Raw genomic sequence first — 26,037 nt, forward strand, 5'->3', positions numbered from 1 at the left:
GTTAGGCTGCAACACTCAGGCTGAGTGCTGAATCAATAATATTAGTAAGTGTTGAAAGTTAGCTTGTCCTTTGTGTTATTAGATCCATTGGGCCTCCGTCAGAGGTGAGTAAATGAAGTAGTGCTGCAACGATTAATTGATTAACTCGAGAGTTCGGTTAGAAAAAAAAAAAAATGAATTAAATTTTGCTTCGAGTATTCGTTTAATTGAAGTGGCGTTACAATGATTTATTTTGAAAGTGTTTGCATTTAGTTTTATTGATTTGGGTGGACACACTGCCTTCTAGTCTGCCTCATTTCACATGGCTGAATCCAGCTGCTCCATGTTAAGACCAACATAAGCCAAGTTTTGTTTGAGCTAATGTTTTTTCTCATGCATTCGTAATTTAGATTATTGGCATATTCAGCCGTTTTTTTTTTTTTTGGTTGTCTTTTTTTTTTGTGGAAATATGTGTCTGAACCATTTGTTAAGAGCATTGTAAAAAAAAGAAAAAAAAAAACAAAGCATTAGCGTTTTATAGCATTTAAGCTAGCGGACTTTTGCTATGTAAGTTAGCCATTGCTCTTTTGTTGCACATAGATCCTTATTTATATATATTTTTTATACCGTTTAAGGCTCAGCTCAGATATTTTAAGTTTTCATGTTCCTTATCCGATTACTCGATTATTCGAACTAACTGGTTCATCGATAAATCGACCACTAAAATAAGCGATAGCTGCAGTCCTAGTTTCAACAATTTACATCGAAAATAAAAACGAGTGACTGAAAATGGTTCAATATTAGATGAAATGTCTTGTTTTCTCATGTATATTTATAATTGCTCTCTACCTTAAAAAATTGATTTATCCGATTACTCGATTAATTGATAGAATTTTCAGTCGAATACTCGATTACTAAAATATTCGATAGCTGCAGCCCTAAAATGAAGCCAATTGTATTGTTTATATTCTTTGTTGCTGAGACATTACTACTTAGCACCGAGTGTTAAGCTAGTTCGCGATTATGCTAATCAGTGTCTTAAGTGTCTGTTTGTATTAGGTTTTGAGGAAGCATAATAGCACTTGAGTAATTGTTTCTTGTTCTTTTTAGAATGAAACCACACACATAAACCCAGCTTAGAGTTTCCTTTCAACTGTAAATTGTCATACAAGAGAGTGTGCTTTGAAATTAGATTTGGATTGTATCTATGAACAACAGTTGGATAAAGAAAACTCATTCATTACAGTCTGCCTCCTCCTTATTCGATTTTGTTGTAGGCATGTGCCTGTAAGAGATTTTGACGGTATGATAACCTTAAGCAAAAATACCACAGTTTCACTGTACCAGGTATTGCAATTATACCTCTAAAATGTGTCATTTTGAGATGTATGGGTTAAAAGTAGGGGTGTCAAAATTATCGCGTTAACGGGCGGTAATTAATTTTCCAAATTAATCACGTTAAAATATTTGACACATTTAACGCATTGTGTAATTATTGACATTAACAATGGCGAGCTACTAGTTTATTTTTTGATTGAAAATTTTACAAATTTTATTAAAACAAAAACATTAATGGGGTTTTAATATAAAATTTCTATAACTTGTAGTAACATTTATCTTTTAAGAACTACAAGTCTTTCTATCCATGGATCGCTTTAACAAAATATTAGTAATGTTAATGCCATCTTGTTGATTTATTGTTATAATAAACAAATACAGTACTTATATACCGTATGTTGAATGTATATATTCCGTTTTGTGTTATCTATCCATTCCAACAATAATTTACAGAAAAATATGGCATATTTATAGATGGTTTGAATTGCGATTAATTACGATTAACTTTTAGGCAGTAATTAACTCGATTAAAAATTTTAATCGTTTGACAGTCCTAGTTAAAAGCAACAACTTTTTTCTATTAAACAGAATGTTTTTTTGTTTTCTCAACATATTCACAAATTGGAACATCAACATGAATATAATGTTCACATAAATAAATAAAATAACAAAAAATCAAATTGATATAAATAGAATTTATTGACTAAACTCACAGCCACAGCTGAAGTTGCTCAATATTAGAACAAGAACAAAAAAAAAGGAACTGGACTTAAACAATACAGTATGTGATTAAATTGATTTTATGTAAAAAACATACCACTACCTTCTACTATCAATATTAGTTAGTTGAATATTAATGGATAGCGAGAGCAAGAGACAGAGCGTGTGTGTATGACTCGTATCATTATTTACACATTATATACACACACACACACACCAACTCTCTCTCAACACAGAAAGTCACCAGAGAGAAAAAAAACAAGCTGTATTATAAAAATGTTATTTTGAACAGATTTTTACAACTGCAGAAGACTTCACAAAAGTAGGCTAATGGTATAGAGGAAACTTGTTAGCCATCTTGGCATGCTAACTAGCCATGTTATCTGCCTCATTAACAACAATGGGACATTATATATAGTTAATACCGTACTACGGTATGACAGAATTTTTTTGTGGTTTTGAAACTGTGACATTTTCATACCACGGTAAACCTTGAAACTGGTAACCGGCACATGCCTATTTTGTTGTTTAGTTTGTTTAAATAAAATAAATGAGTAATTGGCACAATTTACATCAGCGCTTTGCCCAAAAGAAAAAAAAATGTCAATAAGCAGCACTTTGTTTTATTTGAATGAACAGGACTTAGGTATAATTTGTGTTCTGTGAAATTCATTTAATGTTTTATACTTGAACATTTATTAAGAAATTAATTTTTTATGCACTTAAAACAGTATGATAATAACAATTAATCAGAATGATCTGGACAGTTTTGAGGGCATCAATGTCTAAACTGATATTCGTCCCCCCAGTCAAAATGGATTGGACGTCTAGCGCTGTCAATGGCAGCCAAATGAGTTTAAAATTCATATGGGTTAGAGGAAGGAAGCCAGAACTACAATGTGGCATCTCTTCTTTACAACAAACCCATATTATATTCAATTTTTTCACTTTCACCCAAAATGAACTGAACCTGATGGTTGAGAAAGCCACTGTGATTAAACAGGATGTGTGGTGCACAAAGGGTCAGAAGGCAGAATTTCCTGTGGAAGGGCATGGGAACCACAGCTCCCAGTTTAATTCAAGACAAATATCAAGTTTAAATCTAATCAGATATGCCCAATGAATTCCTTTTAAACCATTTACCTCAAGCTTTCTGCAATCCATCGTGACATGACTCGTAGCTAATTGTTAAGTAAAGATTCCAAAGATCAAGACCACAATGAGACTGTATTGTCACAGGCATTCCTGAATAGGCTTCCAGGGTGAATGGCTGGAGGTGTGGACAATAACCTGTAACTTCCAGAGGGACAGGAGGAATCTTAGCCAGCATTCCTTTTCTAATCCGCCGTAAAGATGCCTAAAGAAAACACCAACTCCCTAGCCGGTGCGCTGGACAAAGAGATAGTCACTCAACCCTGTCCATCCAGCCAGTCAGGCAGGCAGGGAACATGTGACTTGGCATTGAAGAGCTGCATTATTGCAACAATATCAACATACTCTCATTGAACTCAAACAAATACTGTATGCCTTTAACTCTGTGATTAGCCATTGACAGCGATAGACGTCCAATCCAATTGAAGTGGGAGAGATGGCAGCGAATGAACACATTACTGATGAACTCATTTAAAGAGTTTTCATTTCATTTTCAAAACCACATGATTAGATGTCAATAATTGTCAATGACACGGAAGGAGTAGCATCACAGGGACTTCTTGTTATCACAGCATAAACCTCTTTTCATGATGTCTTCAGGGCCTGGGAGTAGCTACAGGGTCACAACACAACACACAAAATTTATATGCTAACTCGTCAATTGAGGTCAAAGATAACACCTTCATAAATAAGAAACAAAACCAGCCTGTGCGTCACATTTTTCCAGCTATTTTTTCTTTAACATTTATTACAGAGCAGTGGTTTATCTTGGAAAATAATACAATTAGGGCTGGGCAACGATAAAAAAAAATTGTGATTAATAGCATGAAATACTTAGAGATAAATTGCAACACAAAGCCATAACAAATCCAAAGGTACAGAAGGTCAAAGTTTTTGAAACACTTTCTCATCTTTACTGAATGATGATATGCTGCAAAACTTTTGACCCTGGGTAAAGTATAATGTATTAATAATCATACCCCAACATGTCCTGACTTCCTTATTCCTAGTGATTGGTTACACTGGTCTGAAAAATTTTGGAAAATATCTGGTTCAGAGATAAAAATGGCTAAATCGTACTTGGTGTGGTGACACATATTGTGAAAAAAAAAGATTTTAGTGCTGGTTTGCTTAAGTATTTAAAGAATGTTAATTTTTTTTGTTTTGCAACACGTCACTTCCGCTCATTAATGGAGACATGCTCCCATTTGTCCCAAATAGGAAAAGAATGGAATTAGTGTACGAAGGAGATGTTTACAGAGCTAAACCTACCAATTCTGTCCGAAAAAGATTTAGTTTTATTGATTTGGGTGGATACACTGCAAGAGTGAATAAGCCATAACTCGTCAAACATGGCTGAATCCAGCTGCTCCCTCTTAAGACCAACATAAGATAAGTTTTTGTTTGAACTAATATGTTTGTTTATGCATTCATTATTTTGTTTAAAAGTATATTTATCAGTTTTATGTGGGGGATATGTATTTTAACGATTTGTTAAGAGCTTTGTTTTATAAAAAAAAAGTTAGCATATTATAGCATTTAAGCTTGCATACTTTTGCTATGCAAGTTAGCCAATTGTTCTTTTGCTGTACTTAGATCCTCATCAACTTTTTTTATATCATTTGAGGCTAAGCTCAGGTAATTTAATTTATTTATGAATGCATTTATTTCTCTTCTGAAATTAAAGTGCAATTCTTCATCGTTTGAAGAAATAATCAGGAATTTTGCACTCGCATTTAATGCTCTTTTGATAGTGTCATCTTAACAAGCCAAAATAAATATTGTTGCAAGCTTAAACACTTGTTTATTTGTTTAACATATCATAAAATGTATTCTGCAATGCATTAAATGTTTGAAATCCAATTACTCGATTACTTGAACTAACTAAATGATAGATTAATCGAAGACCTAAATAATCAGTAGCTGCATGCCTACTTTACAGAAGCAAGTTGCAAGGAAAACACAACATGAAGGATCTGTTCAATTATGAAAGAGCAAAATGAATTGCCCCACCATGTTTCAAAAGATGGAGAGATTAAAGTTTTCCTGCTAGGTGGTGAGTGACCCAGCATTTTTATTCTTTACAACAATAGATTCCAAGCTGTGCCACAGAGGAGGATGTCAACATGTGGAGATAAAGAATGAGTATCAGCAGTCGCTCTGTGAGAAAATTAACATGTGCTAGCAAGCTAGTTGACTAGTGCGCTCCTGTCTCCCACAACATGGGGCCCCGCATGCTACTCAATGGCAGCACCTGGCCCTGCGCTGTCCCTTTGTTGAGATCTGACTTCACTGGATTACCATCACAACATCCACCAGCTGTCCTCTGCGCTGCGCCCACCCCCATCCTTCGCCGGACCCCCGCTACTTGTGCACCACCAACATCCAGCGCCCCCCCCCCCCAAAGTCTGGCTCCTCCAGCTGGATTCACTCCGAGTGACACTCTCTCAATCTGCCTAATTATCTCTCCTACCCTCAAACCACTGTCGCCTCACTATCCAGACTGCACGTCTTTCTCACTCGTCACCTTGAAAATAAGTGCTTTCGATGGACTTTTTCAGAGATTTTGCATCAAAACACAAATGTCGATGTCCTACTCTGTTAACTGTTTCAGCGCCATTGATGATGATAGACGTCCAAACAAGTGGGGTCCAATCACCACATCATTTTCAGAGAATCGAAATCAGGTGGAAAAAATTGTGTTTTTGAGATTAAGATTGTTTATTGTTGAAGCTGCAACAACTAATCCAGGGGTTCCCAACCTATTCCACTAAGGCACACTGTGGGTGCAGGATTTCATTCTTACCAAACAAGATGACAACACTTTTTCCCCAATCTGGTGTTTTACAAGTGCAATCAGTTGATTGCAGTCAGGTGTGGCTTGTTTTAGCAGAAGCCTCATTGGTTCAACTGTCTCTGCTGGATCGGCTGGAACAAAAACCAGGACCCACAGTGTGCCTTGAGGACTGGGTTGAAAACCCCTGAACTAATCCATTAATTTATTGGTTGCCGAATTTGATAATCAATTTTTGCCGGCAGCTATTAGCAGTCCCGTTCGGGTCCTTGTTTGTGTGTAATGTGAGGCTGCACGCGCATGGCTGTGATTAGAGCAAAAGAGAGAGAGTTCACTGCTACACTCAGGTTTGGTTGCTGAATCAATAATATTAAGAAGTATCACGAGTTGGATTGTCGTGTGTGTTGTTAGATCCAGTGTGCCCATTATCACAACATAAGCTTCTTTTCATGATGCCTTCAGGGCCTGGGAGTAGCTACAGACTCACAATATATTTTTGAAGGATAAAGTCATCCATTTTGTTTTCATTGTTACTTACAACATGTCTATAACAACTTCAAGTTAAAGTGCCTGTGACACAAAAGAAGCATGTTCATTTCATTTTTACACGCGATATTTTATGCTCCTGAATGAAATGGACAGCTTGGATGTCTGTGGAAGCGATCGATGTATTTATTGAATTTTTTTAATCTCCCACTACGAAAACGAGACTTCCGGCCACGGTCTACGATTGAGGAAAAAGGCGAAAGTGACGTCAGCGGACTACTCATCTCCCAATACAGCCATTATTATCGTGTGCAGAAGGACTGTGAATTCAGCAATTTTTGTGGATTAATTCGTTATTTTTTTTAAGTCACATCAGCCCAATGTGAAGCAGGCTTTTGTTGCTACACAGGGAGAGGGGTGTGAGGTGTTTTGGAATTCCAAAACATCTTTGTTCACAGCAAAGAATGGGCAAAACAAGTCTGACAATCAAGAGACAATTGGATGGATGACTAAGTGAGTAAGATACTTGTTTTATGTTATGTCAAATACTGGGATCATGGCAAATGTTAGGAGGTGGCTTTCATTTTGCGGGTGACAATGCTCCCTGTACACCGAGAAGGCCACTCGGCTGACGACCGGCGCCTTGTCGAACACCATGGTCGCCAGCTGACAAGCCGAAACTTGCTCACTGCTGTGGGCTTGCCGATCGGTGAAGACAATCAACCCCACCGCCGTGTGTGACAGGTTTTGGGGGAGTTTTGGGTGATTTTTCATTTTCAAAATGCGAGGAAAGGACTTGGAAGAGCCACTCAGTTCGGGTTAGCTAGGTAGCTCTCACACTCTTTCCTCCATCTCCAAAGCCAGGGCAGGGAAATGACAAAAGCCGGACAACTTCCGGTGGCATAAAACACCGTTTGGGAGGTTTAAGAAGTAGGGAGTCTTGACCATTATGCAGTAATTTAGACCTGTCATACCGAATAAATGCATTTTTAATATTTCATATTCCATTTAGCACAAGACTTATTTGTCATGACCGTACAATTTATTTAGCAATTGATGAAAACTACTTAGATAACAAGAATATCCTGTAAAAATATTGGGGTACAGAAATTAAAACAATGATGACATTTTGCTGCTTTCTGTCGCGTTTTCCACATTCTGAATCTTCCCACTCGATGGGCTGAAGTCTAAATCAGCTGTAATCGTTACTCTGCTGACGTCATCATCCAGCTGGAGGCGCTAGAGCGCTATAATGACAGGCGGGGCTAAACGGCAGATTAAGAGACAAATTTTTCGTCATCTGCGCTTTGCCAATTTGTTGTATATAGTCAAATCATCTAAAATAAGATTTAAATTTACATAATAACGCTATTTGAGATTTTTTTTTATCAAGTCACGGGCACTTTGAATTGTGAAAGCAACTGAAAAAGGTGGCATGTATCTGATTAGTCGATTAATCATTTTATTAATCATCAAAAAATAAAGGAATTACTATCAAATTTGCAGGATACATTTGCAATATGAAAAGGAAGAAGTGATTCAATTTTGAGGTAATGAGGTCAAAGGACATAACGTTCAGAAAGGAAATTTTCAACAAAATCAACAAAAACTCAACAAAATATGGCGATGCCTTGAATTTGGCTGCTTAGGCAGGAGCTGCTTATAGTTGACAAAAATAAAACATTGAAAACTTTTGGTGAAAAAAATTTGAGCTTTCATTTTTTGGCAATGTTGCCCATCACTATGCTTGCATTCCTTTTTTAAATTCAAGTTCAGTTTATGATTACTATTTGTCTATTTTTCTTCACTTGTCTTTTTTTAAATGAATAATTGGACCCCCCCCCCATTAATCAACTCACACACCGATTCAAAATGTCGTCTTATTTTCAAAACTGCAATACCTTCATGCAATTCAACCGTCCGCTGTCATGTTCAATCTCTATTTTCAACTGCTCGTAAAAGTCATACACATGCTTTTCATTTAGCCGTAAAGTCTAGTTACTAAGTGTTGGACTCCGCTCTGCGGCCTAAAGTGACTCACCTGTGCAGGAAGTCGGAACACTTGTTGCAAGTCATAAACATTTTTGATGTACCGCCGTTAAGGTGATACAGCGTGACATCATGGCTGTGTAAGACATTAGATACACTGCTATCTGGGCCAGTAACAAAGGCAGCTGCCGTATACAATGTGTGACTGTCACTTGAGAAGACTGTAAAAAATTAAATTTTGAAAATGATACATAGTGGAATATTTTTTAATGAAGAGATTCTTCAAACTAAATGTGTTCTATAAGAAATTTTATTTTGTATGTAATTAGCTACAATTAAACCCAATTTCTGTGGCCTTTTCTTCCCTACGCTTTGTTCCCTCGGTATCAGGTATCTGCAGGAAGAAAGGGTCTTTTCTACTCTTGTACATCTTTGTTCTTTTCTCCCAAATGTGGGGGTTAGATCGGCACCTCAGTAGCGAACTCGTCTGACAACTCCGTCCTTCTTGGCTACTGTGCGTGCTGTAGTTTGATGTTTACCGTCCTCCGTTTGTGGGAGACACATTCTTTCTATTGAAATTACACTTAAGTGCATCCAGATGCTCTGCTTTCATAAAAGGGTCTTAATATCATTTTAATACTTGTTACAACATCATAAACAAAAGCCTTCCTTGTTCTTTTTCAGGGTTTGTTGGCTCAAATTGCACATTGACCAACTTAATGGCACGCCCAACAGCAAATGATTGATAAAACGCTACCAACGTGGTACGAATGCAGGCAGAGTATTTAAGTCTGTCTCATATTGGTAACTGAGATTTATGCATAGAGTTGTAAAAATGATTCTTATCTTATCTATTGCTGATGTGTTGCCTGACCTCTTATTGCACTAAAATTCCTTTTGGACGGAAGCAGGTGGCCTAGACTTCTTCTGGACTGCATTGTATCTCCTCGGTGCAACACTCAAGCATGCTTCCCTTAAAAAAAGCTACAAGGGGGTTTAAAAGGGGACAAGTGACCCCCCCGGGCAAGACACTGTAGCCTATTTCACTTGACTATTGTCAAGGCTTTTCCCACACAAACCTCCTTCTCCATGCCAGCCAACCCCTTCACCCTCAGCAATTTGAAAAACAAAAGCCTTATCATTGTCAAAAGATGCCCAAAGCAAGCGGGAAATAAGGACACTTCAATTAAATGAAGCTTTTAACTCTTTTGCTGCCAGTGACGATGATAGATGTCCAATCGTGTGGCTCTGATTAAAACTAGGAATGCTTATGACGATCCCCGCATTACTTTTGTTTATTTTCTTTTTTTTTTCATTGCGAACTGACAGTTTCGTTTTCATGCCTCTGGCGCAATCGATAAGCCCCGTGCAACTATACCCTAACTGAGCACTAGAGGCAGCAACACGAGTACAAGCAAAATTAAGCAGGTGAACAAGATCTTGACCAATAAAAAACACCAAACTTTTGTACAGTAGGTGGCAGTATGCACCGGATAGTTGCTTGCAATCTGCCATTAAACTAAGTTTTGGAGTTTTTGAGCTTGTTAAGCTTTAGTTTACAGGACAGTAAATTTCATTATTCTGCACAGTTTTAAATAAAACTGAGCAGGCAATGAATTTTCTGGTTCTTTCTTTGAATATTGACTCAGATCTCTGTATGTATGTATGTATGTATGTATGTATGGATATGAAATACACATACTAGTACAGTATATACTGTATATAGTATTTTTTTCTTAGATACTTCTACTTTTACTTAAGTAAAAAAAAAGTGAGTACTTTATCAACCACTGGTATTCTCTGCTTTAGCTGCCATTGACAGTACTAGCTAGCTAATCCATTTTGACTGGGAGGAATGACCGTGAATTGAATGAACTGGCTGTTGGTTCATTCGCCTCTCCAAATCAAAATGAGTTGTATATCTAGCGCTGCAAGGGCATAGGTTTGGTCTCAACATTGGTAGGGATGATATAACAGCATAACCTGCATGTACACTTTTTGCTTGGGATGGGACATTAGTAAGACCAAACAGATTGGGTGAACGGGGGTCAGGGCTACATTTATCACAAATATAAACCTAATTCTTTGATATGCTAAATCAGCGGTGTTCGTTACGTTGATTACGATCGCCCAGTCGATCGCAACGCTGGTGTGGGTAGCTCGTGACATCCCAATTTTTTTTTTCATGTACATAGTTAATTATGATTATGTTTTGTGCTTTTTGTGTTGTGTGAGCGACATATGAAGTTATGCAGCACCCGCCTCTCTCTAAGCAGCTTCTTGCTCATGTTTTTCTGGTTGTATAGTTTCCAGCAGAGTTCACTACATTTCTCACAGTTCAATTAACAATAACAGTAGAAAACACAAACAGAGGGACATTTCTCTCTAAGCAGCTTCCTACTCGAGTTTTGCAGGTTAACAAACACAGTTTAATGTTATGTTAATGTTATACACTCTGAAGCAGGTCGGACTTCCAATAGTGAAATTTGTAGCGTGTTCCCCACCTCCACTACATTGATGTCTTTTTACAATACTTACAGTGGCTGCTGCTGCTGGCTAAAAAAAAAAAAAAAAAACCTATAATATCCCTCCTCTTCAAGGAGGCTGGGGGGGGCGGGTAGGAGGAGGCATGTTGTCGGCATGTATTTCGGTCAGGGTGTGCCTTCGTGTGAGTGTTGGGGGTGGGTCAAGTCATCAGCTAATCAAACGTGCATTTTGGGGAGGGAAATGGACCGGCGCATTCAGCAAGTGAAAAGGGGTAAATATAAGTTCGAACATAATGAAAATAATTCACGAAATAATGGTGGGGTCAATTCTATCTAATGGGAAGACAGTCTAAAATATCTGTACAACTGAACTCATTATACAGGTTTATCAAAATAGAATGTGTCGAAACCATTGCGGTATATTTAGAAAAAAAAAACCAACAAACAAACTAGCTGGACACAAGTATTGTATATAACTTAAAGTTTTAATTTCATTCTTTACAAGTGCTCAATGTGACCACCACCAGCGGCACGGACAACATCATATATGATATGTTGATGATGATATGATAAGCCAATATGACTTTTAATTTGTTAAAATGACTTACTTGTTAAAAAGACTTTTAATTCTTATTAAATTATTAATTAGTTTTAATTAGTTAAATTAATTAATTAATAATTCAGTTTTAAAGATGATGAGATTTAAAAATGAATACATGCGTGATGATTTTGGCACGTTCTTTTTGAATCACCCTGTATAATGCATATAAGGTTGCTTAAAGGGGACAATTTGAGCATCCTGAAAAGTTGGTGGTGTTATGTCCCTACCGTCCCTATGCAAACGTACGCCCTTGTAGCGCTGTCAATGGCACTGCAAGATGAGCATTCACAGCCAGTCCTCCTAGTTCGGAGGATGTCTATCATTGTCAATGACAGAAAATGAGATAAAAAGAAACAACAAACGGGGAATACTCTGACAAATACTCAATTCCTCCTAGATAGTTATGATTTAGTTTCATCTCTAATTAAGGGTGGTAGAATATTTTGATAGTTCATATTAGGGTGGTCGCATTTTTTGTATAGTCCACCAAAAAAATGTTCCCATGAGTTTGTGAGTCAAATGACTTGCACTTACATGCATCGTGGGGGCGACTCTATGCAGGTCCCTCCGTTTTCACACGGCCTGTAATTATCTGTGCAACGAAAACCTGAGGGAAATGTGAAAATGAGTTACACTGAACACACGTAGCAAAAAAAAAAAATCTCCCAAAAGTAAGCTCCTACTGCAGCATGAAGATCAACTGAGGTGAGCCCATTCCTCTAATCTGAACTCAGGCATGCAACCTGTGGCATCCTACAGCTTTTGTGCACTAACTCTGCCACTGACGGTGATAGACGTCCAATTCATTTGAACTGGGAGGTCTAGAATGTTCATTCGCTGCCATCCTCTCAGTTCAAATGGATTTAACGTCTACAAATGATAAGCAGTAGAAGGATGAAATTGAAAGAGACACGTGATTGGACGTTTATCATCGTCAATGGCAACGCCTACCTGATGCACTCACTTTGCAAGTACTCCAGCTTGAAAGAATACTCGTTGAAAGTTGTAATTTAATTTTTTAGGAGAAAAGTGGGGCTATTTAATTCATTTGACCAAAACTTTAAACAAATGAATTTTCTTTTGAACATACTTGTGCAACCTTGTAATCGTATAAATATTGCTGAATTAGCACAATAGCAGTGACTACACGTGCCCTTTTAAATACATAAATAGCATGAGGCACAGGTTCATTAACATTCAAAGTTGCAGTTCGCGACACTGCATTAAAATTCAATATCCAATACCATCAAACTAACATGAACCACATCTAAAATAGCAATAACTATATTCTGTACGTTTTAAAGACATATTTTAAAACAAAGTTGGCCATGTCGAGACATCCAGGCAAAACAGTGTAAAAAACATAAAGCGTGATTTACCTTCGGAAAGATGCATGAACAATAAAAATGACAAAATAATCCACGGAATATTCCCTTCCATTTCGGTGGAAAAAGGTTTCCAGCACTTTGTGGCGCTCTTTCAGTACAAATACATCCTTTAGGAATCAAATTGGCGCGTGAAAGAAGGCTCCGCACTAAGGTGGCCGCTTTACGGTCTTTGTCATAAAGTCGACCGGGAAGGGAGTCGCGTTAAATCCCGCATTAAAAAAAAAAAAAAAAAGTGCTCCGCAGCTCATCCACCGCGGATACTCCTCGTTTGAGATTCCTTGGAAAACTTTGGCTGCACGGTGAGAGGCAGCTGCACACTGGGAACACTCCGCCTCTCCCTGTCTCTTTCCCCTCTCTCTCTTTCGCTCGCCCACTCTCGCTCTCTCACTTTCTGCCTCACCGCAAACTCACACATGCGCTTGAAGACCTTTAACAAGTTTTACTGGTCCCAATATCAATGAGAGTAAGCTTCAGTCAGTTAAAAAAACACGCACATTATTGTCTGAGTATTAGGGCCACACAAAGAAAGAAAGAAAAAATGCCTACAAGAAATATATTATCATATTATTCAGATTTAAGTCGTAATCATAGGCGGAGTTTGACTTTTGTGCTAGGAGGGGCAACACATGTTGATCACCCCAAAATCACCAATAGAATTAACTAACAATAGACTGTACATTAGGCCTGTGGCGAAAACAAACTTTTGTAGGCGATATATTGTCTCATAATTATTGCCGATATGCAATTTATTGCCTGTTTTTTTCTCCAACTTATTCAACCACGAATATAGTGACAATACATCCTAATAAATCACCGATTCAAATGCAAAAAAATGTTATTCTTAAATAAAACAAAAACTATATTAAAATGTATAAACATAAAAAAAAATCTCACAATGCATAATGAGTCATTTTAAAACTAGAATATGTTATTGGCGAGAATTCCAATGTCATTTTTGTTATCTATCAATTGAGCCCAATAAAAGTGTTAATTTTATCCAAAATGACCGTCATCTTGTCCTGCAAAGTGTGCATGCAACAAATTTGAAGCCAAATTCTTATAATTTATTATATCATATTATCATTGCCAATCAGATTTTTCATAATGGGTGTCATTTTAAATGTATTCTTAGTATAGAATCTGAAGTATAGTGGTACACCTCTACATACGAAGTTAATTCATTCAAGGACCTTGTTTGGAAGTCGAAATGGTTGTATGTAGAGCTAATTGTTAGGGCCTCTGCCCCTCCTTCCTAATTACACGTCAGACGGGTGGAGCGGCCGCAGCTGTGAGCAGTTACAATCAGCCAGCTATAAAAGACCAGCGGACGCACCATCACGTCGCCAGATCAACTCGTCTAGTCCTGCTGTCAGTTGTATCCCGCCTTACTTGCATTTTTGTCTTCTCTCTCGGCTCACGATTTTTGCTTTTGTCCCAGGACCTGTTTACGCACGCCCCTTGTCGGATCTCCACGCCTGATTCCTTCCCGAGCTTTGCCTGCCTCTCGTCGGTCTGGATCTCGCCAGCAACGCTCAAACAATAAACAAAACATTTGGTTTTCCACAGCCTATCGGTCCCGTTGTCTGCTTTGGGATCCTCTCCCATCCACGAACCCTAACAGTTTGATCTGGCCAAATGGATCCCGCGGACAACGCCAGCTGCCCGCCCGCATGGCTGGACGGACACCATCAAGCCATCCAGCAACTCTTCGAAATGGTAACGAACATCGGGCACACACTCCAAGCCGTCCAGGCGCGGCTTACGCCGCTTCCTCAACCGGATCGCCCGGTCGAACCACGCACACGCCTGTCACCTAACTTTCCACCCGCCACAGCCGTTCACCGCGAGCCCTACGTTCCCGCCCCAGCTCCCTATAGCGGCGACCTCGGAACCTGCCGGGCATTTCTCGTGCAGTGTAGCCTGGTGTTTGAACAACAGCCGTCTACTTACCGGGACGAAAAAGCGAGGATAGCCTATCTGATAGGCTGCCTTCGTGGTGTCGCGTTGGAGTGGGCTTCCTCTATGTGGCAGCAGGATTCCCCCGTGTGCAAGTCCTACGTCGAGTTCACTGAGGAGATGAAGAAAGTCTTCGACCACCCCGTTCGTGGCAAGGAGGCTGCTAAGCGACTCATGTCGCTACGCCAGGGATCCCGGAGCGTCGCCGAGTTTGCCGTGGAATTCCGAACGCTGGCGGCCGAGAGCCATTTTAATGACGAGGCACTACAGGAAGTATTTACCCGTGCTCTCAGCGAATCTCTCAAAGATGAACTGGCAACTCAAGATGAATCCCCCTCGCTCGATCGTTTGATCGCACTGTCGATTAAATTGGACAATCGGCTTCGGGAACGCCAGCGACAACGCCGGGAGCAACTGAAGACTCCTCACGCCCAGTTCTCTCTCCCCCGGCCGTTTCCGCCTCCCGACCAGGCACCCAGCGCGGCGTGTGTGCGCGCAGGCGCGCCTCCTGCTGACAACCCGGAAGCCATGCAACTGGGCCAAACCAGACTAACACCTCGTGAACGTGAGCGAAGATTCAATAGCAGATTATGCATCTACTGTGGAGCCGGGGGACATTTCCTTCGCGATTGCCCAATACGCCCGGGAAGGCCAACAGACTCACCAGTAGCAGAGGGGCTACTCGTGAGCCACATGAACAATATTCCAGGTCGCCGACTTCAACTCCCAGCCACCCTCTCCTGGAAGAGCCAGTCACGCACAGTCACCGCCTTGGTGGACTGTGGCTCAGATGAGAACTTCATCGATGGAGAACTGGTCCATCAGTTAGGGCTTGCGACACATCTTCTCTCGGCCCCTTTACAAACCACCGCTTTGGACGGCCGAGTCCTGTTCCAGGTGACTCGTCAGACGGACGCCATCAACCTCCTCACATCGGGTAATCACCGGGAGGTGACCCCTTTCCTCGTTTTCAAGAGCCCTCGCACCCCCCTCGTCCTCGGGCTGCCATGGTTGAAAAGACACAATCCGTCCATTGACTGGTCCCACCCCAAAATAACAGCCTGGAGCCCCTATTGCCATGCTCACTGTCTCAAATCCTCCCTGACGCCGTCCTGCCCTGTCCGGGAAACTGAGCAGCCCGACCTCTCCGCGGTACCTGAGTGTTACCATGATCTCGGGCAGGTCTTCAGTAAGGAGCACGCAGCTTCGCTCCCCCCACACCGCCCGTACGACTGCGCTATCGACCTCCTACCAGGAGCAGCCCTCCCCAGGGGGCGCCTGTTTTCCATTTCTCAACCTGAGAGGGAGGCGATGGAACAGTACATCAAGGAATCCCTGGCAACTGGTGTTATACGGCCATCCTCTTCCCCAGTGGGCGCGGGGTTCTTCTTCGTGCCGAAAAAAGATGGCGGCTTACGTCCCTGCATCGATTACCGGTCCTTGAACGATATCACGGTGAAGAATAAATATCCCCTCCCGCTCATCGATTCCGCTTTTACACCCCTCCAGGGTGCCACTATATTCTCCAAACTTGATCTCCGCAGCGCCTACCACCTTGTCCGCATTCGAGAGGGGGATGAGTGGAAGACCGCGTTTAACACACCCCTGGGTCACTACGAATACCTCGTCATGCCATTTGGTCTCACGAATGCCCCCGCAATCTTCCAGAACCTCGTGAATGATGTTCTCGGTGACATGATCAATCATTTCGTGGTAGTCTACCTAGACGACATCCTGGTCTACTCAAACACCCAACTTGATCACGAGCGTCATGTCCGCCAGGTCCTCCAGCGTCTACTCGAGAACAAGCTCTTCGTTAAGGCAGAGAAATGTGAATTCCACGTCCCCGAGACCACATTTCTCGGCTACATCATCGGCAAAGGCATGTTACGCATGGACCCAGCCAAGGTCTCTGCGGTCCAGGATTGGCCTCTTCCCACAGACCGAAAACAGCTCCAGCGCTTCCTGGGCTTTGCAAATTATTATCGTCGGTTCATTCGTAACTACAGTCGGATTGCTGCTCCTCTCACTGCCCTCACTTCCACAGCCACGCCATTCCGCTGGTCTCCCTCTGCCAGTATGGCATTTCAAGAACTCAAGACCCGTTTCTCCTCAACTCCTGTGTTAGCCAACCCTGACCCAGTGCTTCAATTCATCGTGGAAGTGGACGCCTCTGAGGTAGGAGTGGGTGCTGTGTTGTCCCAGCGCGGAGCCGACGGCAAGGTGCATCCTTGCGCCTTTTTCTCCCGTCGGCTGTCCCCCGCCGAACGTAACTACACCATCGGCGATTGGGAACTCCTTGCTGTGAAGCTGGCCCTGGAGGAGTGGCGCCATCACCTGGAGGGAGCATCGTTACCGTTTGTCGTACTCACAGATCATAAAAACCTAGAATACCTAAAATCTGCTAAACGCCTCAACCCGCGTCAAGCACGGTGGGCTTTGTATTTTTCCCGGTTCAATTTCACCTTGTCCTATATTCCAGGTTCCAAGAACACAAAACCAGACGCCCTGTCCCGGCAATTCCAAAAGAGCCAGTCCCAAGAAGAACCGCCGACTATCCTCCCGCCAACCTGCTTCCTCGCCTCGGTGGAGTGGGAAATCGAGGCTAAGGTTAAAGAAGCGCACAGAGCGCACCCAGACCCTCGTGAGGGGGACCAGTCCAACCTTTTTGTGCCTCCAGACCTTCGCCCCCAGGTACTGGACTGGGCACATTCATCGCGCTTGTTTTGTCATCCTGGCATTAGGAGAACACTGGCGGTGCTACGCCAGCGGTTTTGGTGGCCCACCCTGGCGACGGACACCCGATCGTTTGTCCTTGCATGCACGGTCTGCGCACGTAGCAAGACGACTACCCGACCCAGCGCTGGACTCCTACGGCCATTACCCATCCCGAGTCGCCCTTGGTCGCATATCGCCCTGGACTTTGTAACCGGTCTCCCTCCGTCCAAAGGCAACACGGTAATCCTCACAGTGGTGGATAGATTTGCCAAGGCAGCCCACTTCATTCCTCTCCGTAAGCTTCCTACCGCCTCTGAGACTGCTGACCTCCTCACACAAAACGTCCTCCGTCTGCATGGCATTCCAGCGGATATAGTGTCAGACCGGGGACCGCAATTCACCTCCCAAGTGTGGAAGGCTTTTTGCTCAGCATTGGGCATTGAGGTGAGTCTTTCATCCGGCTATCACCCACAAACGAATGGACAGTGTGAGCGCACCAACCAACAACTAGAAGCTGCCCTCCGATGCACCACGCAAGCCGATCCTGCCTCCTGGAGCGACCAATTGCCATGGATCGAGTACGCACACAACTCCCTTCCGAACTCCTCATCCGGTATGTCCCCGTTCCTCTGCTCCCTTGGCTACCAGCCCCCGTTATTCCCCACACAGGAACAGGACATCGCCGTGCCCTCAGTCCAGGCTCACGTCGACAGGTGCTCCCAGGTCTGGAACCAGGCTCGCACTGCGCTTCTACGGGCCTCACAAGAGTCCTGCACCCAGTCCAACCGCCGCCGCACGCCAGCTCCGGTCTACAACGTGGGCCAGAAGGTCTGGCTCGCGTCAAAGTCTCTGCCGGTGAAGTCGGGTACCGCTAAGCTCACCCCCCGGTTTGTGGGCCCATATGAGATTATCAAGGTGGTGAACCCCGCGGCTGTACGCCTCAAGCTCCCTCGGCATTTCCGCATCCATCCCACATTCCACGTCTCCCAGGTCAAACCTGTTTCCTCGTGTCCCTTGTCCCCCCCTGTTCCGCCCCCTCCTCCACCTCTGTCAGTCGATGGGGGCCCTGCGTACCGAGTGAGGCGTCTGTTGGACGTCCGCCGACGCGGCAGGGGGCTTCAGTACCTCGTGGACTGGGAGGGCTATGGTCCTGAGGAGCGTTCTTGGGTCCCATCCCGATGGGTGCTGTCTCGGGCCCTCATCCGGGATTTCCACCGCGCCCATCCCGATTCTCTCCGTCGGTCGCCAGGTGGCGCCCGTGGGAGGGGGGGTCCTGTTAGGGCCTCTGCCCCTCCTTCCTAATTACACGTCAGACGGGTGGAGCGGCCGCAGCTGTGAGCAGTTACAATCAGCCAGCTATAAAAGACCAGCGGACGCACCATCACGTCGCCAGATCAACTCGTCTAGTCCTGCTGTCAGTTGTATCCCGCCTTACTTGCATTTTTGTCTTCTCTCTCGGCTCACGATTTTTGCTTTTGTCCCAGGACCTGTTTACGCACGCCCGTTGTCGGATCTCCACGCCTGATTCCTTCCCGAGCTTTGCCTGCCTCTCGTCGGTCTGGATCTCGCCAGCAACGCTCAAACAATAAACAAAACATTTGGTTTTCCACAGCCTATCGGTCCCGTTGTCTGCTTTGGGATCCTCTCCCATCCACGAACCCTAACACTAATAAACAGAAAAGCAAGCTTCTGCTGTGAATTGGAATGAGTTTATCATTAGTAGACGTCCATTCCAAACGGATTGAACGTCTATGGCCGGTAGTGGCAGCCAATGCCAGGCAATGAAGTAATTCTGGGCCATTTAACACTAGAAAACCCAAGGAGGGATCAGTTGATGAATATACCTTTTGTGCCCAGAGAGGGATCATCTGATCCTAATTTGCACATCTATTGTGGTCGTTGATGGTGGTCGTTGGTACTCACGCCTACGGACATTTTGGAATGATCAATCAGCCTAGCATGCACGTCTTAGGAATGTGGGAGGAAACCGGAGTGTTTTTCTATCTCTACATAGAGAAAGAAAGAAAAAAAAAAAAAAGCAAACGTGTACGTATGTGGGAATGAAGCATTTAGCTACAGTAAATATGCCACAGACCTAATGTGGATGTGTAGCTGAACAGGTTGACTTTCATAGTATATTGAACTATATTTTAGCAATCCTTTTTTTTTTTTTCATCTTGAATCCATTTCCAGCAGGCTTATAATGTAGACTCTAAGCCTAAACCAATGTAGGATAACAAAGACAAAATAACCGGATTTCAATCTCTGAAAGATTTATTTAGAGCAAAACAAAAAACTGTACAGTGTACTGTATACAATCCTGACACATCACTGGGTAAGGCGTACAGCATGAGCACAAGTCAATCGGCCACATTTCTGACAGACATGAGACATTATTTTCCCCCCGTACACTTCTTTATTTTGCAGCGCCTCGTTTTTGCTGGTGGACTGTGTGTCATGGGAACAAATAAATCTTTCAGAAATTAAATTTGGGTTGTTTTGTCATTGTTATCCTATGTTGCTTTACATTAGAACCACCAGGGGTTTTGGTGCTTCCTAAAACTACCAAGGGTGTCCCATTTTGGGACACCCTGGGATCCCCCCCCCCAAGCCGAGCCCATCTCATTTCTAGTCACAAAGCACAAATAGCAATATAAAAAGTGTCGTCCTTTTTTTTTTTTTAACTTCCGGTCATCCTTTTGCCGAGTCCTTGCTGAGTGAGGCTGCTTTCTCTTTCGCTACTACTACTAGTCAGGCTACTTTCAGACACTTATTTCTTACTTGCCTACTGTAGGTTGATAAATTTGTAGGTAGATTTGTGTATGTCTTAGTCAATCCCAAAAAAAGGTTCCTTCAATCAAAGTATATATTTTCAATAGAAAATAAAAGTCACTTGAATGAAAGCAAAATGTGTTTGAATGCAAAAGTTGCCTGAATGATAGCTTGTTTCTGAATCAAGAGTGGTATTTACTAGTTTTGCATATTTTTTTCCAGCCATTTCATGTGAGGTGTTTTTCTTGTTACCACTGTTGCTTGGTGTGCTTAGTTGTAGTATTTCTAAATATCTATGAATATAAATGTATATCCACAGTAAATTGTTAACTGATCTTTTCAAAAATGTTTTTTTAACATGTAGAGGGTATTCAAACAAATACATCCGAATGAATTAGAATTATTAAAATACTTTTATCAAAATATTCTCAGAAGTTTAGCAGTTAGTGTCAAGTAAGAAATAAGTGTCTGATAGTCAAGCTACTTTAGCTGAAGAGGGGGTTGGGGCGAAACAGGCTAAGTCAGGCTACTTTAGCTGAGTAGGGGGATGGTAGAAACAGGCTCAGTCAGGCTACTTTACCTGAGGGGGGGTTGGGCAAAACCTTGCTGAGTGAGGCTGCTTTCTCTTTCGCTACTACTATTAGTCAGGCTACTTTCAGACACTTTATTCTTACTTGCCTACTGTAGGTTGATAAATTTGTAGGTAGATTTGTGTATGTCTTAGTCAATCCCAAAAAAAGGTTCCTTCAATCAAAGTATATATTTTCAATAGAAAATAAAAGTCACTTGAATGAAAGCAAAATGTGTTTGAATGCAAAAGTTGCCTGAATGATAGCTTGTTTCTGAACCAAGAGTGGTATTTACTAGTTTTGCATATTTTTTTCCAGCCATTTCATGTGAGGTGTTTTTCTTGTTACCACTGTTGCTTGGTGTGCTTAGTTGTAGTATTTCTAAATATCTATGAATATAAATGTATATCCACAGTAAATTGTTAACTGATCTTTTCAAAAATGTTTTTTTAACATGTAGAGGGTATTCAAACAAATACATCCGAATGAATTAGAATTATTAAAATACTTTTATCAAAATATTCTCAGAAGTTTAGCAGTTAGTGTCAAGTAAGAAATAAGTGTCTGATAGTCAAGCTACTTTAGCTGAAGAGGGGGTTGGGGCGAAACAGGCTCAGTCAGGCTACTTTAGCTGAGTAGGGGGATGGTAGAAACAGGCTCAGTCAGGCTACTTTACCTGAGGGGGGGTTGGGCAAAACCTTGCTGAGTGAGGCTGCTTTCTCTTTCGCTACTACTATTAGTCAGGCTACTTTCAGACACTTTATTCTTACTTGCCTACTGTAGGTTGATAAATTTGTAGGTAGATTTGTGTATGTCTTAGTCAATCCCAAAAAAAGGTTCCTTCAATCAAAGTATATATTTTCAATAGAAAATAAAAGTCACTTGAATGAAAGCAAAATGTGTTTGAATGCAAAAGTTGCCTGAATGATAGCTTGTTTCTGAACCAAGAGTGGTATTTACTAGTTTTGCATATTTTTTTCCAGCCATTTCATGTGAGGTGTTTTTCTTGTTACCACTGTTGCTTGGTGTGCTTAGTTGTAGTATTTCTAAATATCTATGAATATAAATGTATATCCACAGTAAATTGATAACTGATCTTTTCAAAAATGTTTTTTTAACATGTAGAGGGTATTCAAACAAATACATCCGAATGAATTAGAATTATTAAAATACTGTTATCAAAATATTCTCAGAAGTTTAGCAGTTTAGTGTCAAGTAAGAAATAAGTGTCTGATAGTCAGGCTACTTTAGCTGAAGGGGGGGTTGGGGCGAAACAGGCTCAGTCAGGCTACTTTAGCTGAGGAGGGGGATGGGCGAAACAGGCTCAGTCAGGCTACTTTACCTGAGGGGGGGTTGGGCGAAACCTTGCTGAGTGAGGCTGCTTTCTCTTTTGCTACTACGACTAGTCAGGCTACTTTCAGACACTTATTTCTTACTTGCCTACTGTAGGTTGATAAATTTGTAGGTAGATTTTTGTATGTCTAAGTCAATCCAAAAAAAAGGTTCCTTCAATCAAAGTATATATTTTCAATAGAAAAACAAAAGTCACTTGAATGAAAGCAAACTGTGTTTGAATGCAAAAGTTGCCTGAATGATAGCTTGTTTCTGAACCAAGAGTGGTATTTACTAGTTTTGCATATTTTTTTCCAGCCATTTCATGTGAGGTGTTTTTCTTGTTACCACTGTTGCTTGGTGTGCTTAGTTGTAGTATTTCTGAATATCTATGTTTATCAATGTATATCCACAGTAAATTGTTAACTGATCTTTTCAAAATTGTTTTTTAACATGTAGAGGGTATTCAAACCCCCTTCCACAGCTAATGGCTGGTTGCAAGTAAAGAAACAGCAGCCTGACTTGTTCAAACACATTTTGCTTTCATTCAAGTGACTTTTTTTTCTCGATTGAAAATATATATTTTTATTGAAATAACTTTTTTTGGCTTGACCAAGAAATAAACAAATCTACCTACAAATTTATCAACCTACAGTAGGCAAATAAGAAATAAGTGTCTGAAAGTAGCCTGACTAGTAGTAGTAGCGAAAGAGAAAGCAGCCTCACTCAGCAAGGACTCGGCAAAAGGATGACCGGAAGTTAAAAAAAAAAAAGGACGACACTTTTTATATTGCTATATGTGCTTTGTGACTATCTGTACGGACCTCTGTGAAGTCCCCCCCCCGACGCAAATTTATATAGAAATAATGTCAATCGTTTGTGCTGTAAAAGTTTTGTTTGAGCTGCTTTCGTTGTAGAGATACTTACAATTCTTTTATATAGGTAAATCTGAGGTCAGCTAGCCCCCCATTTCAATTAACAATTGTGTCAATCGTTTGTGCTGCAATGGTTTTGTAGATCAGTATTATGCTTTTATTCAGATATTAATTTCGAGTGGTTACGTCACTCGTAGCTTTTCCTTAGCTTAGCTCCCGCGGCTAATGACGCATACCAACTCCCAATAACAGAGGGGTGTCCTAGCTACCTACCTAACAAGCAAGATCATAACACAAACAAATTCGGGTCCGTTTCGCAGTAAATTGGGGGGCTTTAGATATTAATTTTGAGTGATGACGTCACTCTAAGCCCCTCATTTACTGCAAAATGGTCCTGAAGTGCTGCCATTCGTTTGTGCTACGTTCGTGTTAGTTGTTAGGACACACCTTTGTTATTGAGAGAGTTGGTATGCTCTATTAGCCACGGGAGCTAAGCTAAGGAAAAGCTACGAGTGACGTCACCACTTAAAATTAATATCTCAATAAAAGCATAATACTGATCTACAAAACCGTTGCAGCACAAACTAGCACAAATGACAGACACAATTCTGAATCGAAATGGGGGGCTAGCTGACCTCAGATTTACCCAAAAAGAATTGTAAATATCTCTAGAACGAAAGCAGCACTAACAAAGCTTTTACAGTACAAACGATTGACATCATTTTTGTATAAATATGTCTGATGGGGGGCAGGGGGCCAACTTCACAGAGGTCCGTAGAGATGGTCACATAGCACATACAGCAATATACAATATGTCGTCCTTTTTTTTTTTTTTTTTTTTTAATCTTAATTTTTTTGTACTTCCAGGTCATCCTCTTGCCGTCGTGTTGTGGGATTTTGCTGTTCTGTTGCGGGATTTTTGCTGCGGTGTCTTTGCATTTGCTGTTGTGTTGTGGCAATTAGGGTTCGTGCTTTTGCCAATTTGCAATCGCGCTTTAGGAACTGGGGATCGTGTTGTGGCGGTTTGCATTCATGCTTTTTTTCTTTTGCAAAGCGTTTGCAATTGGGGTTCATGCTTTTTTTTATTTGCAAAGTGTTGAGACTTTGCATTTCGCCTGACACCTCTCAGCCATCATAATTTCCTGCTCCTGTTCAAATCCACCCCGCCAGTCGACGGTCGTTCGCGCACACGAGCTCGGTCATCAAGATAAGCACATCCCCCGCCCCTTGACGTAGTTAGCACTTTGCATTCAGAAAGCCACATGGCAGAGCTGATCACACTTGGGTTGGGTTGTGAGACCAAAACATTTGAGATTTTTTTGTCGTCACAAATGTATTGATTATTTCATTCATTATAACTTTATACACGTTGCAATGGTCTGTGCGTTTGTTTATTTCATTGCAGTAATTTATACATAAAGTTGCCTGTGTGTGCTATAGGAGAAGAAAAAATGGGCAGAGCAGTGAATGAATAAAATAAAACCATATTCAAAAATAAAACTCTCAAATAATAACTGAAACTATCATGGCAAGAGTCAGTGTAAACTGACCAACCCTTGTGGGTTAGAGTAAGGTTGTTTGCTTGTGTGCTTGAGTGGCCTATTTGAGAGACAATGACACACTCATTTGCACATATACAGATGCTAATTGTGGATACCCAGAGTTGTGGGGATCATCTGATCCCCTTCTGGGCTTTCCAGTAGGCTAAAAAAATGTTGGGTTTTCTACCTTAAGGTCATTTACATGTTCATTTTCAGGTACTCCCTGTTGATTTTGGGGTACTTTATGGGTCTCTTGCTGTTTATTTTGAGTTACAGAACAGGAAATGACCTGATAATCACCCAAATAAATAGGCAGTGACTCAAACTCAACAGAAGATGACCCGTAAATTCCCTAAAATCATAGGCGGAGTTTGACTTTTGGGGCATGGGGGGGCACAACATGTTGAAGACCCCAAAACGCAGTGTCAGCGATAAAATTAATTTACAAGAATATTTATAATAATAAATTGACAATGAACATTTATTGTTTCCCATCTAATTCTAATCCTAATTCTAAATCAGGCGCTTAGGCAATACTTTTCACCAAGATCGTCATTCATTGAATATGGTACGCCCGCCGGTGTCGTGCCAATGTAGTTACCCCAGTCAAAAATTGTATCCCTGGGCGGAGCCATATGGAGGTATATTTGTGTCTTTATTATTCAATCAAAAAAAGTTGCTTCAATAAAAAAAAAGTTGCTTCAATTAAAATATATTTTCAGTTAAAAAAATAAATTTGAAACTAAAAAAAAATGCATGTGAAAATTTTTTTTTCTTTGATTTTTTTTGATTGAAATAATGTTGATTTGTGTTTGGGCCACATTTTGGCTAGGACGTTTTTGTCTTTATTATTCAATCAAAAATTAGTTGCTTCAAAAAAAAAAAAAATTTTCAAAAATAAAAATCACTTCAATCAAAAAAAATAAAAAATTTCAATCATAGAAAATGTTTTTGAATGCGAAAAAATATTTGAGATTAAAAAATTTGCAACACTTAATTTTTCATTGAAAAGGTTTTATTTGATTGACGCAATCCTTTTTTGTGTTTGGGCCATATTATGGGTAGGACATTTGTGTATAAATCATTCAATCCCAAAAAATGTTGCTTTAATCAAAAAAAATATTTCCAATCAAAGAAAAAAAAATCATTTGAAAAATAAATTTGCCCTCCCCTATTTTTTTTTCTATTTTATTTTTTGAAAATTATATGCAAAGGAAATGACCGTCTAAAGTGCTAGTCACATGGTCTGTTTGAAAAATAATTTTGACCCATTATAAAAAATATTTTTTTTTGCTCATTTCATTCATTTTTGTTGCAGTTTTATTGTTTTACAACTTTTAC

The 26,037-nt window shown here is 41.0% G+C and overlaps 1 protein-coding gene across 1 annotated transcript in view; it reads right to left on the reverse strand.

Moving 5' to 3' along the window:
• Positions 1-13,237, reverse strand: part of notch3 (notch receptor 3) — a 77,850-nt gene extending 64,613 nt beyond the window's left edge. The window contains exons 1-2 of the mRNA XM_057816968.1: positions 12,925-13,237; positions 12,080-12,152 (exon numbers count right to left, since the gene is read on the reverse strand). Of these exons, the coding sequence (XP_057672951.1) occupies positions 12,080-12,152; positions 12,925-12,985 (134 nt within the window). The 5' untranslated portion in view covers positions 12,986-13,237. The remainder of the gene's footprint in view (positions 1-12,079; positions 12,153-12,924) is intronic.
• Positions 13,238-26,037: the final 12,800 nt, after the last annotated feature.

Source organism: Corythoichthys intestinalis, chromosome 16 (genome assembly GCF_030265065.1).
Source record: "Corythoichthys intestinalis isolate RoL2023-P3 chromosome 16, ASM3026506v1, whole genome shotgun sequence".
Taxonomy (NCBI): Eukaryota; Metazoa; Chordata; class Actinopteri; order Syngnathiformes; family Syngnathidae; genus Corythoichthys; species Corythoichthys intestinalis.